This window comes from Schistocerca nitens, chromosome 11 (genome assembly GCF_023898315.1).
Source record: "Schistocerca nitens isolate TAMUIC-IGC-003100 chromosome 11, iqSchNite1.1, whole genome shotgun sequence".
NCBI classification, from domain to species: Eukaryota; Metazoa; Arthropoda; class Insecta; order Orthoptera; family Acrididae; genus Schistocerca; species Schistocerca nitens.
Window position 1 is genome coordinate 62,181,962 of NC_064624.1, and position 16,870 is coordinate 62,198,831.

General features: G+C 41.8%; 1 protein-coding gene across 1 annotated transcript; it reads right to left on the reverse strand.

Annotated features, from left to right (window-relative positions):
* Positions 1-209: 209 nt before the first annotated feature.
* Positions 210-16,436, reverse strand: LOC126212627 (poly [ADP-ribose] polymerase tankyrase-1-like). Its single transcript, XM_049940055.1, has 2 exons — positions 16,288-16,436; positions 210-784 (listed from the first exon to the last, which is right to left on the reverse strand). Exons 1-2 carry the CDS (start codon positions 16,434-16,436, stop codon positions 298-300), a joined length of 636 nt encoding a protein of 211 aa, XP_049796012.1. The 3' UTR covers positions 210-297.
* Positions 16,437-16,870: the final 434 nt, after the last annotated feature.

Genomic DNA, 16,870 nt, shown 5'->3' on the forward strand with positions numbered 1-16,870 from the left:
ACATGCGCCTAAAAAGTATTTTTCAGTAAGAAAATATTGTTGAAAACTGGTGTTCATTAGTAATAGAGAATTATTCAGTTTGTTTTGAATTTTCAGCAAAAGGAGAGTCCCTCTTTGAACTTATGGTAGTCCATAAACACTCTTGGTGTTATGGTACTTGCGTCGTTGTATGTACTATGTAAATTAGGGTGCAAACCAAGACTGGAGGATAAACTTTTCTGTATTCTTTATTTTATAAGTAACAAAGATCACACAGAAGGCTTTTTTTATTTTACTCCAGAGTCGTTTGCACTATATTTAGCTTGATCCTAGGATGTCTATGAGCCACTCGTGGTTGTTCCACTCGGCTAGGTCCAGCGGCGTGTCCCTATCGTAATTCCAGACTTCCCTGTCGGCCCCTGCCTCCAGTAGCGCAATCGCCGCGTCTGCTTGTCCACGCTGTGCCGCATCGTGCAGTGGTGTGTTCCCAGTGTCATCCCTGGCGTTGCAGTCGGCAGAGGATGCCGCCAGCAGCCGCACCACAGCCGCATTGTCATTCCATGCAGCCTGATGCAGAGGTGTGTTCCGCCAGAGGTCCCTGGCGTTGACATCAGCTCCTTCCTCCAGCAGAAGCCTCACCACCTCCACGTGTCCCTTGGCTGCTGCTCCGTGCAGTGCGTTCTGCTGGTTCTCGTCCATCGCCTCCACGTCCGCCCCCACTGCCAGTAACGTTCGCACCTTGCTCACTGACCCCTCCTTAGCTGCCGCAACCAGCATCTTGCCCTTCTCTTCTCCAGAAAGATACCTGCAACAAAAGGAGAATACTTACAAATATCTCCAAACACGCACGTCTGGGGACGAAACACTATGGCAAAAGCAGAACTGTGATGAGTCCCTAAAAGTCAAGAAGGTTACCGCAATGCACTGGTGTCCAAAATTAAAGCAGCTAACTGCGATTTCCCGTCCTAATTCACGATGTAATCATGCAAACTGTCAACAGATGTCTGCACAACCGTGTTCTACACGGAAGTTAGCATTCCAGTCAACGGACAACCACGCCCACGACGAAGTCAGTGCAGCTAGCAATGGGGTAGTGTTTGCTGGGTACTTCCACATTCGCAATCGCTGTAGACACAGTAACAGATGGTGCAGTGTGGTACAGAGAAGGCGCATACCAGGCTCTTCGCAGTGAAAGGCCATTGGAAGAATGGGAGGAGGACAGTCACAATCCGATGTGGCCCGATGGGTTAATGTGAATCGCACTGTTGTTTATCAGATGTGGCGACTGTTTGTAGAGACGGAAACTGTATCTCGAAGACGAGGGTAGACCACGTATGATACGAGAAAGGGAGGACCATTATTTGGTTAAAAGGGCATCACAGTACTGCCTTACTACTGCACGGCAACTGGCACCTCACCTTGCAGGATGCACTGGTGTTGTATCTAGGCAAACGTTATACAGAAGATCTCACCAGAGTGCCACTTATTGTCAGGGGCCCTTTGTTTATGTACCTCTGACACTTCACAGAAATAAATGTATAGAGTGAAGTCGTCAACATCCCACCGAATGGCCGAACAGTGTGCCAATGTTATCTTCACACGTGAGTCCCAAAATGGTCTGGAGAGTGTTTCTCGACGGATTTTCATGTGGAGGGAACGTGGAACAGGATTTCGTTACCAAAATATCGTGCAAAAGGGACTGATATCAGGGAGGTTCTTTAATCGTGTGCTCAGCGATTACGTGGACTAGCTGAACACCTCTTCATGACATTGTATGGGTGAAATGGCAAGGCTTAACTCCTGTAAGGTATCGTGACGAGATCTTGTTACCTCATATGCCGTCGTTGCGAGGTGCTGTGGCCTACACTTCGTATTGATGGACGATACAGGTACGCCTCATAGAGATCAGCTGATTGAAGGTTTCTTGGAAATTGAAGATATTGCACACCTGGGATGGTATGCTCGACCTCCCAATTTGAATCCCATAGAGCATGTCGCGGATACACACCTCTACCATAAAACTTCAGTGAGTTTGTTTTTACTCTGCACGGCGGAGTATACGAGAGGATGTAGAAAAGCGTACATTCAAGGCTACAGCGAAGAGACAAAAGAGAAATACGAAACGTATTGTGGTCTCTATGACGCCAACCCATTCTCCCCATGAACAATGGAGAAGAAGTCATAACAAAAATGATTGAAAATAGAAGACAGAAGTGGTAACACACTGTAGAAAGCATTAACATAACTTACAGTAGTCGGAAAGTGTGGAGACTGCTCAAAAGTTAGATGGTATACCTACAGGTACACCAGGCTTTGTTGGCAGTACAGCAAACCAAATAGCCTTCCAGTAGCTGAAAAACAGTAAAGCGAAACACAGACTGAAGAAAGGGCATGCGAGTAGACTAGATGCTTTCCATGAAGAAAATAATGATACACTCGATCATACATTTACAATATCAGAAGTGAAAGAAGCAGTCAAAATTTTAAAGACTGGGAAGGCCGCAGACCTAGATGATATTAAAAATGAACAGATGATACGTCTTGGTGTCGGCTCTAAATTGTGGCTGTTGGAGTTTATGAACTGCTGTTGGGCTACTGGATGAATTCTTGAAATCTGCAGACAGGCAAAAATAACTGCAGTTCTTAAGCCTGGTAAGGACCCTGAAGATCCTAAGAGTTATCGGCCAATCTCTCTGATGTGCACAACATACAAACTGTTTGATATTAAACAGAGTCAAAGAGCTGATTGAGGGCACCCTAATAAAAGAACAAGCAGGATTTTGGCCTGGCAAATCTTGTACCAGTCAAGCTCTCAGCCTAACCCACTATACTGGCGGTGGGTTTGAGAAAAGACGAACTACAGGAATGGTGTTTATAGATTTTATGGAAGCATATGATACCATCAGTCTCAGAAATCTCATTGCAAAAGTGCAAAAAACAACAAAAAGCCCTGAATTCACTTCTGTACTCAAATCAGTTCTATTTAACAGAAGGTATTTTGTTGAGTTCCAAGGTAACAAGAGCAGATGGTGACTACAAAAGATGGGCTTCCCCAGGGCAGTGTTCTTGCCCCCAGGTTATTCAATATTTATACAAATGACCAGCCTATTAGTCCCTGCTCAAGATCTTTTATTTATGCTGATGATAGGGCAATAGCAGCTCAGGCATAAAACTACAAGGTTATTGAGGAAATACTAGCTGAGAACCTGGAAAATCTGACCAACTATTACAAAGAAAACCAGTTGAAACCCAATCCAAGTAGGACCCAAACTTGCCTATTCCATCTTAACAACAGAGAGACGAAGCAAGAACTGAATGTTTGGTGGAATGACAGAAGATTAAAACACTGTCCTCTCCCAGTGTACGTGGGAGTTACTCTTGATAGGACACTGTCATTCAAGAGGCACATTGAGAAGAGCAAGGCAGAAATCCAATCACGGAATAGCTTACTTGGCAAGCTAACATCAAAATGTCGAGCTAATCCAAAAGTTTTTCGCACCACCGCAATGGCACTCTGTTACTCTGCTGCTGAGTTTGCAAGTCCTGTTTGGGAGCAATGATGCCACACAAACAAGCAGGACACTGTCCTGAACCAGATGTGGAGACATATTACTGGATGTCTTAAGACAACAAGAGTAGAACACCTACAATCCTTGTCAGGAATTGCTCTGCCAAATGTCCGTCGTTCAATACAGAGCAGAACTGAACGAACAAAACAGGTTCAAAATCAAGTCATCCGCTCCATGGGTACCAAATGTTACCTAAATGCCTTACGTCAAGAAGTAGTTTTCTCCACTCAACCCAACCACTCACAGGTTCACCAAAAACTTCTAGAAAAAGATTGTGGCAGGAACAACAAGAATATGCACACGATTCTGAGGAAGTGCTGCCTTCAGGTGCGGAACTTGAGTGGGAGAGATAGAAAACCGCGAACAGGCTTTGTTCAGGAATGGACAGATGTAACAGAAACCTGCACAAGTGGGGAATTAGTGAAAGTGCTTTGTGTCCGTGTGGGAGCATCCAGACGATGTCCGTTAGTAAACCACCCAAGAGCATGCACGGCCCAGGACCTGATGGCGTGCACCAGAGTAGCAAGGCATATGTGGACTTCTCGAAGAATGACATGTGAAACAAAGACTGTATAAAATTTTATTATACTGTATATAGGTTTCCATGAATTTTATTTTATAAATTAGCATTGTAATATTGTAAATGTTATAGAGGACAAATTATTCTATAATGTGTGGATTTATTGTAAATTGTTTATTTTATGCATACGAAATATATGTAGTAGTGAGACGGGTTGCATCACTCAAGCATCCACCAACAATTCCATAAGACTTGCGAGTAGCTCTGCAGGGGAAACGGTGTTATTGCCTCCACATGAGATTGATGACATCATTCACAGCTTGCCTTGTCGATGTCAGGGTTGTATGAGCCAGAGGTGGTCACAGCCTATGCTGAGCACATTATCCAGTTGTTGGATTGTGTTTGCAAATCTGTTACCTTGGAAAAAACGAAGAACATTTTTCTCTACCTTTATGCATATTGTAGTTGTTTATGTTCATTGTTCTTAACATTTTTCCTACTTCACTATCACCTGTTTGTACTTTTTTATGGCAAAATAAACGCAACCTCGCAATATTTCCGTTTGTTGCTTTAATTCTGGACACCAGTGTACATCGAATTTAATGCGCTTTTCGTACCATTAAAATTTCTAGGCAATCTGGATCTTGGCTTTGTGAACACACTAAAGACCTAACAGCATTTATATACAGTGTTAAGGTTCTTACGGTCTTCAGTCGAGAGACAGCTTTGATGCAACTCTCCATGCTACTCTACTGTGTGCTAGTTTCTTCGTCTCCAAGTAACCACTGCAAACTACATCCTTCTGAATCTGTTCTGTGTATTCATTTCTTGGTCTCTGACTACGATTTTTAGCATCCACACTGCAATCCAGTACTATATTTGATATCCCTTGATTCCTCAGAACATGTCCTAGCAACCGATCCCTGCTTCAAGTTGTGTCACAAATTCCTCTTCTCCCCAATTCTGTTCGGTACTTTCTCATCAGTTATATTAGCTACCCACATAATCCTCTGCAGTGTTCTGTAGCACCACATTTCGAAAGCTTCTATTCCCTTTTTGTGTAGACTATTTATCGCCCAAGTTTCACTTCCATTCATGGCTACACTGCATACAAATACTTTCAGAAACGACCTCCTGACACTTAAATCTGTACTCGCCGTTACCGAATTTCTCTTCCTCAGAAACTCTTTCCTTGTGATTTCCATTCTACAGTTTATATCATCTCTGTTTCGTACATCAGTTACTTTGCTCCCTAAATAGCAAAATTCATTTACTACTTTAAGCGTTTCATTTCGTAATGTAATTCCCTCAGCATGAACTAATTTAACTTGTCTCTATTCCACTACCGTCGCTTTGCTTTTGTTGATGTTCATCTTATATCCTCCTTGCAAGACACTGTCCATTTTGTTCAGCTGCTCTTCTAGGTCCTTTTCTGTCCCTGACAAAATTACAATGTCATCAGACAACGTCAATCTTTTCATTTCTTTTAATTCCTACTGCAAATATTTCTTTTGTTTCCTTTACCGCTTGCTCAAAATACGGATTGAATAACATTGGGGACAAGCTACACAACCGGATCAAAACTATCTAGACACCTTTATCTAATGTGTGACTGACCAACAAATGTAATGAAAGGACGATCCGCCAGTATAAAAGGAGGCAGAGGCACATGTGTTGTCAGCAGAGAACCAGAAATAGCAGAATGGGTTCATCAGGGAGGTTCAGTAGTTTCGAATGTGCACTAGACACTGGATGTCACCTGCGTAACAAATGTACCAGTAATATTTCGACCATGGATGAGTGGAAACGAATGGTCCGGACATGTGAATCACCGATGGAAGGTCTTGTTTTTGCTTAATGACTGTTACCTGCCATTTTGTGTAATGCCAGAAGTGAAGGAGTGAGGAGATGGCGTTACATTATGGGGATATATCCATGCTGTTATTCCCCTATTGAGCTTAACACTAAATTCTATAGCATGTAAATCACGTTTTCCAGCTTTATGTACTGCATACAATACAGTACCATTGTTGGTATTAGCGAGACATAGCTCCTTGTAATAAATCATTAGCTGTTACGCGAGAGTTTGTGGACAACATTCCATGACTGTATTATTCTGCCCTGAATTCCGAGCTGAATCTAATGTAACTGCTTTGGGATGAGTTAGAAGCTGACTTCGCTGCAGATTAAAGAGTCCAACGTTGTTGACTAATGGGTTCTCATTTCTCCACTGAAGTTCAGACGCATTACTGTAAGTTTCCTCAGCAGAGTCAAAGCCTTCATAGAGATGAAACTTTGACACATCCCTTATTAATGTTCACTCATGAGTGTCCAGATACTGTCGATGTAACTGAATGTCTGCTGAGAAACGGGCCATGTTATTTGCATGTGACAGCAACACCTACATTTTGATGTTACAAACTGTGTGTTGCAGCCTCGGGAATAATATGTAAAACTTTCTTTGTGAACTAAAGGCAATTAAGTACAAATATATTCTATTAATCTGTCAAATGAGATTATTTTAACCAGTAATTTTCTAATTGGTTTGATGTGGCCTGACACGAATTCCTCTCTTGCACCAACCTTCATCTCATATAGCACTTACACACTACATCCTCAATTAACTCCTCGACGTATTCCAACTGTCTTCCGACTGAAGAGAAAGACACTCTTCAGTCTTTACACTCTACATCTCCTTCGTCTTGTCAGTATTTCCCCATGTCACTGATTCTGCAGAGTACCCGCCTCATTCCATATCCAACAAGTCCACCGAATTTTCAACACTTTTCTCTAGCACCACATCTCAGACGCTCGAAGTCTCCTTAGTCACGGTGTTTTGCCACTGTCTACGATTCAGTATCATACAAAGTAGTTCTCCAAACATAGATTCTCATAAATTTCTTCCTCAAATTATGACCTATGTTTCATAGCAGTAGAATTATGTTGGCTAGTTGTACCAATTTTGCCTTTGCTAGTATGCTTTTTATGTCCTTCTTGTTATGTATATCATGGGTTATTTTCCTTACAGATTTCGTTAATATTGTCTACTTCATGACCACTAATTTAAATGTAAAAAATTCCGATATCTGCTGCTTCTCATTAGAAATTTATTTCCGTGGTTCATTCTCAATTAATATTCCTTACTCATCAGACTCTCCATTCAATTCAACAGATCCCATAATTCGTCACTTTCTCTGAGGACAGCAATGTCATCAACAAAAATTTCATTGGCATTCTTTCACCGTGAATTTGAATCCCATCCTAGAATCTTTATTACATTTCCATCATAGCTTCTTCGGTGAATAGATTGAATAGTAGGGGCAAAAGACTGCACCCTGTTTTACACACTTTTAATCTGAGTACTTTATCTTTATTTTCGAGTCTTATTCTTCAATCTTGGTTCTTGTACATGTTGTAACCCACCTGTCTTTCCCTGTAACTTAGTTATATTTACGTAAGACTTTCGAAGCTCCTGCAGAATTTTATATTGTCGAACGCTTTTTCTAGGTAAAAAACTTTTGACTGTATTTTGACTTTTCGTCAGCCTTGGTTCCATTATCAATTACAACTTACGAACTTCCTCTCTGGCGCCATTACCTTTCCTAAAGCTGACAGTTTTTTAATTTTCTGTTCCATTCTTATTTACATCATTCTCATCAGCAGCTCGGATGTATGAGTTCCAAAGATGATTGTGCTGTTGTTTTCACAGTTATCTGCCATTGCTACCTTTGGAAATATGTGGATGATATTTTTTCTGAAAGTGTGACGGTACATTGCCACTCTCATAGGTTCTACACTCGAACTTGGATAGTCGTTGGGGTGCCACTTTCCCCTATGAACTCAGTAGTCATGATGAAATTTTATGTATCCCTTTAGCTTTATTTGTCATAAAATAGACCAGAGCTCTTTTAAATATTGCCTCTAATAGTACCTCTTCTATATCTTCCACGCCAACACAGATTGCTTCCTCTGCCACGTCATCAGAAAAGTTCCTCCTTCATAGAGGCTGTCAATGTAATCTTTCCATTTATTTGCTCTCTCTTCTGGCGTTGGGAATGGAATTCCCATGGTAATTATTGTTTTCACTTTTCTATATTCTGTGTCAGTCCTTCAAATGGCTCTGAGCACTATGGGACCCAACATCTATGGTCATCAGTCTCCTAGAACTTAGAACTACTTAAACCTAACTAACCTAAGGACATCACACAACACCCAGCCATCACGAGGCAGAGAAAATCCCTGACCCCGCCGAGAATCGAACCCGGGATCCCGGGCGTGGGAAGCGAGAACGCTACCGCACGACCACGAGATGCGGGCGTCAGTCCTTCCTACGACTGTTTGTTTACAGTTTTGTCTTAAGTTTTCTACAGTTATTTGGCCTTGGCTACCTAGAACATCGTACATATGTCATTCCTAAATGAGTCACATCGAGGTGACAAGTTGTGCAAAAGTGATGTTAACATACACAGATAGCGGTAGTAATGTGTACACAAGATATAAAAGGGCAGTGCATTGGTGGAGCTATCATATGTAATCAGGTGATTCATGTGAAACGTTTCCGACACACAGCGAGAATTAACACTTTTCACACCGAACTGTAGTTTGAGCTAGAAGCATTAGACATTACATTTCGGAAATCGTTAAGGAATTCAATATTCCAAGATCCACAGTGGCAAGAGTGTGCCGAGAATACAAAATTTGAAGCATTGCCTTTCACCACGGTCAGTGCTGTGGCTGACAGCCTTCACATAACCACCTAAAGCAGTGGCGCCCGCATAAATGGGTCAGTGCTAAGACAGAAGCAACACTGCGTGAAACAACCGCAGAAATCAATGCAGAATGTACTATCGACGTATCTGTTTGGACGTGCGGCGAAATTGTGCGTCAATGGGCTGCGGCAAAAGATGACCAGTGCAAGTGCATTTACTAACAGTATGTTATCACCAGCAGAAGGGCTCTGAGCACTATGCGACTTGACTTCTAAGGTGATCAGTCGCCTAGAATTCAGAACTAATTAAACCTAACTAATATAAGGACATCACACACATACATGCCCGAGGCAGGATTCGAACCTGCGACCGTACCGGTCGCTCGGTTCCAGACTGTAGCGCCTAGAACCGCACGGCCACTCCGGCCGGCTATCACCTGCAGCTCCTGGTCTCATAACCATATTGGTTGAATCCTAGACGACTGGAAAAGGGTGGCCTGGTCAGATAAATCTCGGATTGAGTTAGTGAGAGCTGATGGTAGTGTTCGAGTGTGGTGTTGACCGCGAGAGGCTACAGACCCGAATTGCCAACAAGGCGCTGTGCAAAATGGTGTTGGCTCGATAACGGCGTGGGTTTTGTTTACACGGAATGGGCAGGGTCCTCTGGTCCAACTGAGCCTATCATTGAATGCAGACAGTTATCTTTTGCTACTTGGAGACCATTTTCAGCCATTTGTGGACTTCATGTTCTCAAATAACGATATCATGTCGGTGGGCCAGAACTGTTCGTGACTCGTTTGGCGAACATTGTGGACCACTCGAATAAATGATCTGACCAGTCAGATCGCGCAACATGAATCCCATGGAACATTTATGGGACATAATCGAGAGGTCAGTTCGTGCACAAATTCCTGCACCAACAACACTTTAGCAGTTGTGGGTGGCTATAGGGGCAGCATGGCATATTATTTGTACAGGGGACTTCCAACAACTTCTTGGGTCCCCACCACCTCGCGTTCTTGCTCTAGGTTTGGCACAAGGAGATCTGACATGATATCAGCAGGTATCCCACGACTCTGGCCACCTCAGTGAATGTAGCTGTCTTTCTCTGAACAATTTTATACTTTCTTCTTTCATCGATCAGTTGTATTTTTGTTTCTTTGTTACCTAAAGTTTCTTTGAAGTTGGCTTCCCTTTATCTGTGTTAGTCTGTCCACAGTCTGTGATTTTAGGTTCTAGATATGTCCTCTCCTCCTGAACTGAACAGTCCACTGTGATATTCCTTACCGCAATATCCATATCGTTGGTAAACTTTAAGTTTCATTTCTCAGTACTGCAATATGCTACATCCTTCTACTCTGATTCTTCTGGTCGACTCTCTTAAACCTCACTCTACTCTTCATAATTACTAAATCTATGTTTACATCTGGGTATGCCTTACATTCCAATATCTGATTTCGGAATCTCTGTCTCACTATGATGGAATCCAGCTGGAATCTTCCAGTGTCTCTCGGTCTTTTCCAAGCTAATTTTTTCCTCACATGATTGCTGAACAGAGTATTTTGTTATTGCCATCTCAATTTCAATGCAGAAATCAATTAGACTTTCACCCCTCTCATCCCTATGCCAAGCCCATATACCCCATGACCCTTTCTTATTTTCTTTCCCCTGCAACTGCATTTCAATTGCATACCTCCTCTCTTTTCTCTTTTTGCTTGTGTCGTTACGATGTGTACCTGAACTATCGTTGTTGGCGTTCGTTTGATTTCGAATCTGGTGAGAAAAACTCTGCCATAGAGCTGTTCACAGTAGCCCACTCTCTCTCGTACTTCCTATGCATAATGAATCCTACTCCCATTACAGCATTTTCTGCTGCTGTTGATTTTATCCCAATGTGTCTTATGACAAATCCTTAGCCTTCTTCTGTTTCACTTCAATGACCCACACCGTATCTAGACTGGGGCCTTTGCACTTCCGTTTTTATACTCCCTAGCTTTCTAATTACGATCAAACTTCTAAATTCAAAGCTCCAAGTCGCAGAAGGTTAGCCCTTCCTAAATTATTCCGTCTCTTTTCCATTGTCACTTCGACCTTGGTAGTCCACTCCCAGAGATCCAAAAGGGTAACTTGTCTGGAATCTTTTCTCAATGCAGATTGCATCAAGACAGTTTCCCTGTTAACGACGTAGTCCTATGGATACACGTTAGGTGGTTTTAATTTATTCGATTCCATTGCCTTCTGCATCCTCTCGTCATTGATCATTACTGACTCTTCTCCCTTTTAAGGGCAGTTTCCCACCCCAAGGGAAAGGGAGTGCCTTGAAGCTCTGTCGTTCCTCCACCCTATTTGACAAGGCCTTTGTCAGGAAAATGGCGACTTTTTATGCTGGACGTCTTTGCTGACACTGCTGTTAATTTTTGTTTAGAGGTTAAGCAGTGCCTGTGCTGGAACCTGGGACACAGAAAATTTTGACCACTAGTCAATGGCGCACTCCTAAGCCATTGGTATATAAAAGCAGACACTGTCCCAACGTTTATAAGAATAACGTATAAAAAGTGAAGTATGCCGTTCAAGAACTTTTTGAGATTTTGGTAACATTGTTAACAACGTCTTTTACTTTCGAAATAGTACAGCACCAAGAAGAAGCAGTGCGACATAAACGAAAGTTGGTAGGTGTGTTTCTAAATCTGGAATATTATGTATTTTCAAATTTCAATGCAGTTGCTCAAGAGTGGCGATAGTAGCACCACTACGAGGAAGCCAATCAGGCTTGCTTTAAAAACACGCTGTAACGGGCTTGAGCGTTAGTTACCTTTGAGTTTGGACGCAGTGAGTTGAAGTAGGGCAAAAATGCCTTTGAGGCGACAAAGACGCTGTTAATAACATCTCATAGAGACTAAGCGAAGTCTGTACTAGGGCTACGAGATTCTGGTTGTTCCTTCCGTGATGTAGAAATATTTCACAGTAATGTACCCACTACATATGCCTGTTGGCAGCGGTGATTAGAAGAATATCCGGTCGCAAGAAGACTGGCTTCCAGACGGCCACGTGGGACTACTGAGAGGGAAGACCATCCTGTTCTGCGTATTACTCTGGCGCATTGTAATACGTCTCCAGCAGCTGTTTGAGCAGCAGTTGTCACCAGGTAACACAATGAACTCTTACAAATCGGTTACTTTAAAGACAGCTCCGAACCAGATGCCCTGTAGCATGCGTTTCACTGATCCCAAACCACCAGCCTCGGTGCCAGTAGTGGCCATGTTTTGATTAGGCCAGTTGGGGGCCTACATCCAGCCTTTCTGTGTGTTAACACACTGGACATACACCTGGAGTTATGGTCTGTGGTGCGATTTCGTATGATAGCAGGAACATTCTCATGGTTATCCCACACACCTTGTCTGTTTCAATCTGGTGATTCCACCCGTTCTGCTGCCATTAACGAACAGGATTCCAGGGGTAGATTTTCAACAGGAAAACGCTCGCTCACTTACCGCTCTTGTAACCCAACATGTTCTATAGAGTGTTGACAAGGCTCTTGGCATTCTCAATCATCAGGTCTGTTTCCAGTCGAGCAGATATCATCATACAGTAACTCCAGCATCATTCACCAACAGCATTAACCGTCCCTGTACTGACCAACCAGATGCATTAGGCATCGAACTCCATTTTAAATACTGATATCTGATACTTGAGCAACACAATCCATACATGTTTGCATGCCTGCATTCGACCTTTTGGCAGTGCACCAGCATTTCACGTGTCCAGTGGCTTATCTCGCACTTACATTAACTTGCGATCCTGCAATGTTAATCAGTTAAATATGTTACCCTGGCAAATCTACTCCCGACGTTTCACTGTTCTATATTAACAAATTTTTGGTTTTGTGATTCTTTTAAATCCGTGTATTTATGACTGTAAACTATTTTTGTTTAAAGCTGTTCTCGCTTTTAGTCTTCCAAAGCCTATATTTATGTAGGACCTCTTACTAGTCACAAAGGAAGCCTTGGCTCTCTTTCGCCCTGTACATTGTTATTCACATCACTACCATGTTACGCACGATCTGCTCTTCAGGCTGGTTTTCTTAACTCACTCTCAACAAACTTTTCACTCCATTATCGAGTATTGTCTTAATATGTTTCATTTCCTGCTCTTAATAGTTTATTTACTCATGCTGATGTTTCTCTGTCGCTTTTTAGCCAGCTTTCTCCTCTTTTGTATTAGTCTTTTTATGCAGAAACATTTTTCCCTTTCCATGTCTTGTCTCTTATTCAACAACATTAATTTATTTTCTATTTTTTTAGCTCCTTTTCTACTAAGATTCTGCTAATTTTATATCTAGTACGTGTAACATAATTTACAGACTTTGCCTGAGATCATATACATTAATTATTTTTGATAATGCTGCATCATCTTACATTGATGAGTTTCTGGTTTATCTACAAAGTATTCTTCGTTGTGCTCTCTATCTTTAGTCTTTCCTGTTACACTTACTTCTCGCTGGTTGTCTTCTTATGTCAAATGGCTGATGCTATTTGTATACGACAAATTGGGTAAATACCTATCAGGCTCTCTATCTTATAAAATTTCAGCCTACATTCTCTGTAGCTTTCTATATTATCAGACCCATGGATGAAGTTTTGTTGACTGCCTGTGTGCATAAAGCTTTTTGACTGGGAAAAGTATTCTGAGAAGTATTTGCTCAATTTGTGGACCACTCGAGTAAATGATTTGGCCACCGGGATCGCCAGACATCGTACTTCTGTAGCTGACCATAATAGGTAATTAAAGCCCGAAATCCTTGAATCACTGGGAGAGAATAAGTTTTCTTAAGTCCACTGAAACATTACTGATCCCATAGTCATTGTTAAAATACCTGGTAGGGTTCCTTGTTTTCTCTTGAATAGGTACAGACTCCTCTATTGCCCAATAACTTGTTGGATTCTGCTCTGATTAATTGTAAAGGCACATTGAATACTCTGAATTGCCACTTTTGGGCCAGTTGAATTCAGGCATCAACTGAACTGTGTCTTGCAACAATATCAGTTCACTATCAGATAGGATTTCTATTTCACAAAGCGACAGTAAAACATCGGTGACTACCACTATAGATCAATGATTTCGAAGAAGAAAAGTGAAGTGATGACGAATTTACGCTGAAACTGGTCTGTGATGAATAAAAAGAAAAACTTCTGTCACTTCGCCTGTAAAACTCCCTGAGCTACAGAAGGTTTTACAGCTGTCGATATACGGCTACTGTGTCCATCTCCACTCAAACATGCCCACACAATAGGATTGACCTGATTTTTATTGATCCAAAATGGCCGCCTTTATCACTTGGACACCGACAGGTCCGACTTCCACTTTCGTAGAAGCTCATGTTGCCACGAATGATTTCCAAAAACTGCCAATACCCGTTGTCAAATACGTCTCTCGTATTAGGATAAGCCACGGATCTCAGCTCATTTAACTCCCCCAGCTGCGGTGTTACCATACACCCTGTGAGAGAATTTCTCATTATGCCGTTGGGACAATAATCGTGGAAATGAAAGTGAAGGGTTCTTCCCTACATGGGTAATTCATGAGATAGGAAACCATGTACGTCTACGTCTACGAGATTACTCTGCTATTCACAATAAAGCGCCTTGCGGAGGGTTCAATGAACCACCATCAAGCTGTGTCTCTACCGTTCCGCTCTTAAACGGCGCGCGGGAACAATGAGTACTTAAATTTTTCTGTGCAAGATCTCTTATTTTATCGTGATGATCATTTCTCCCTATTTAGGTGGGTGCCAACAGAATGTTTTCGCAATCGGAGGAAGGAAACTGGTAGTTGAATTTAATGATAAGATCCCGTCGCAATTAAAAACGCGTTTGTTTTAATGATTGTCAATCCAATTCACGTATCATGTCCGTGGCACTATCTCCACTACTTCGCGGTAATAAAGAATGAGCTGCGCCTCTTTAAACTTTTTCGATGTCATCCGTCAGTCCCACCTGATACGGATCCTATACCGCACAGCAGTACTCCAAAATAAGATGGACAAGAGTGGTGTAAGCAGCCTCTTTAGCAGACCTGTTCCACCTTTTAAGTGTTCTGCCAATGATTCGCAGTCTTTCGTTTGCTCTACCCACAACAATATCTACGTGATCGGTCCAGTGTAGGTCATTTGTAATTGTAATCCCTAAGTATTTAACTGAATTTACAGCCTTCAGGTTCGTGACACTTATCACGTAATCGAAATTTTGTGGATTTCTTTTAGTACTCGTGTGAATAACTTCATACTTTTCTTTGTTCAGGGTCAATTGCCACTAATATAGACCAGGAACGATAGAGGGCCTGTAACAATTCCTTGGGGAACGCTGGATATTTCATCTGTTTTACTCGATGTCTTTCTGACAGTAAATCACGAATCCAGTCGCGCAACTGAGGCAATATTCAATAGGCACGCAGTTTAGCTAGGAGACGCTTTTGAGGAAATGTGTCGAAAGGCTTCTGTAAATCTAAAAATATGGAATCATTTTGACATCCCCTGTCGATAGCAATCATGACTTCACAAGTATAAAGACCTAGTTATGTTCCACACGAACGATATAATTTAAGCCCTTGATGATAATGTGCCAATACATCGTTTTCTTCGAGGTAATTCATAATGTTCAGACACAGCATATGTTCCAAAACCCTACTGTAAATCGACGTTAGTGATATGAGCCAGTAATTCAGCGGATTACTCGTATTTCCCTTTTTGGGTATTGGTGTGACAAGAATAATTTTCCAGTCTTTAGGTGCGGATATATCTGTGAGAGAGCTGATGTATGTAATTGCTGAATATGGAACTTTTGTGACAGCATATTCTGATAGGAACCTGACAGATATACAATCTGGATTGGAGGCCCTGCATTTATTAAGTGATTTAAGCTACTTTGCTACACCGAGGATATCTGCTTCTATGTGTCTCACTTTGAAGTTATTCTTGATAGGAATTCAGGAATATTTATTTCCTCTAATTTGGTCAAGACATTTCGGAAAACTATGTATAATAACTCTGTTTTAGTGGCACTGTCACCAGTGACTTCACCATTGTTATCACACAGTGAAGGTTATTGACTGCTCCTTTCCACTAGTGTGCTTAATGTATTACCAGAATATCTTAGGGCTTTCTGAGACATTACTAGGCAGAGATTTCGCTGAAAACTGAAATTGCTCCCAACACACCAGCACAGTCGTTGTTTTTGGGGAATTATTTAGTGTTATCTTACACAAGTCAGCTTTGTTACGAAATGAAAACGAGTCATGCAACAAACCTATAGAAGGGTGTATAGATCCCCTTATATCCTTTCCTCGTCAAACGTCACAATTAATGAAACGAAAAACTTTATACTAGACCTACAACTTCTGCTTCGTCAAAAACGTAAAATAGCGACATTGGATTTCTTGACTCTATCACTTGGCTAACTGCCCAACATGTCGCACTGTGATTGTGGACAGTCTACACGTAAAGTGACTGAACTCACCGCAGGCGAGAGACGGCGGCGTCATCAGGCTGTGGAGTCGTCTGGAGAGAGGTGGGAGGCACATCTGTGGCTGGCCTCTGGCCGTCGTCGCTGTGGCCACTGTGCGGCTGCGAGGAGATTGTAATCGAAAACCAAATGAAAATTATCATTAGTTTACAGTAAATGCAGACAATGGGATACATGTTACTTACAACAAGCGCTACACAAACACTGATTTTCTACGACACTTGTACTACACATCACTGGTAACTTGTGAAAATTTAATAAAATTTACATTTATTCACTTTGATAAACAATTAAACATGAGATAAATGTTTCTTTGAATGAGGCTGCTACTCCGGTAATTTTTATGGAGGATAAATGTTGACCGCAATTGATGTTACAGCAGAAAATACGTTTCTGGTGGTACACAGCGTACGAAAACGGAATATAATGCAACTCGAACAGGATTTTAATACAGTTAACACGAAATATGTTTAAAATTGATGTGAAGTTTTAGGAGGTGACTCTTAGAGGAGAATTTATCTGTCATATCTGATTTTACTTGGACACGAGGGAAATAGAGGAAGTCGGTTTGTATACG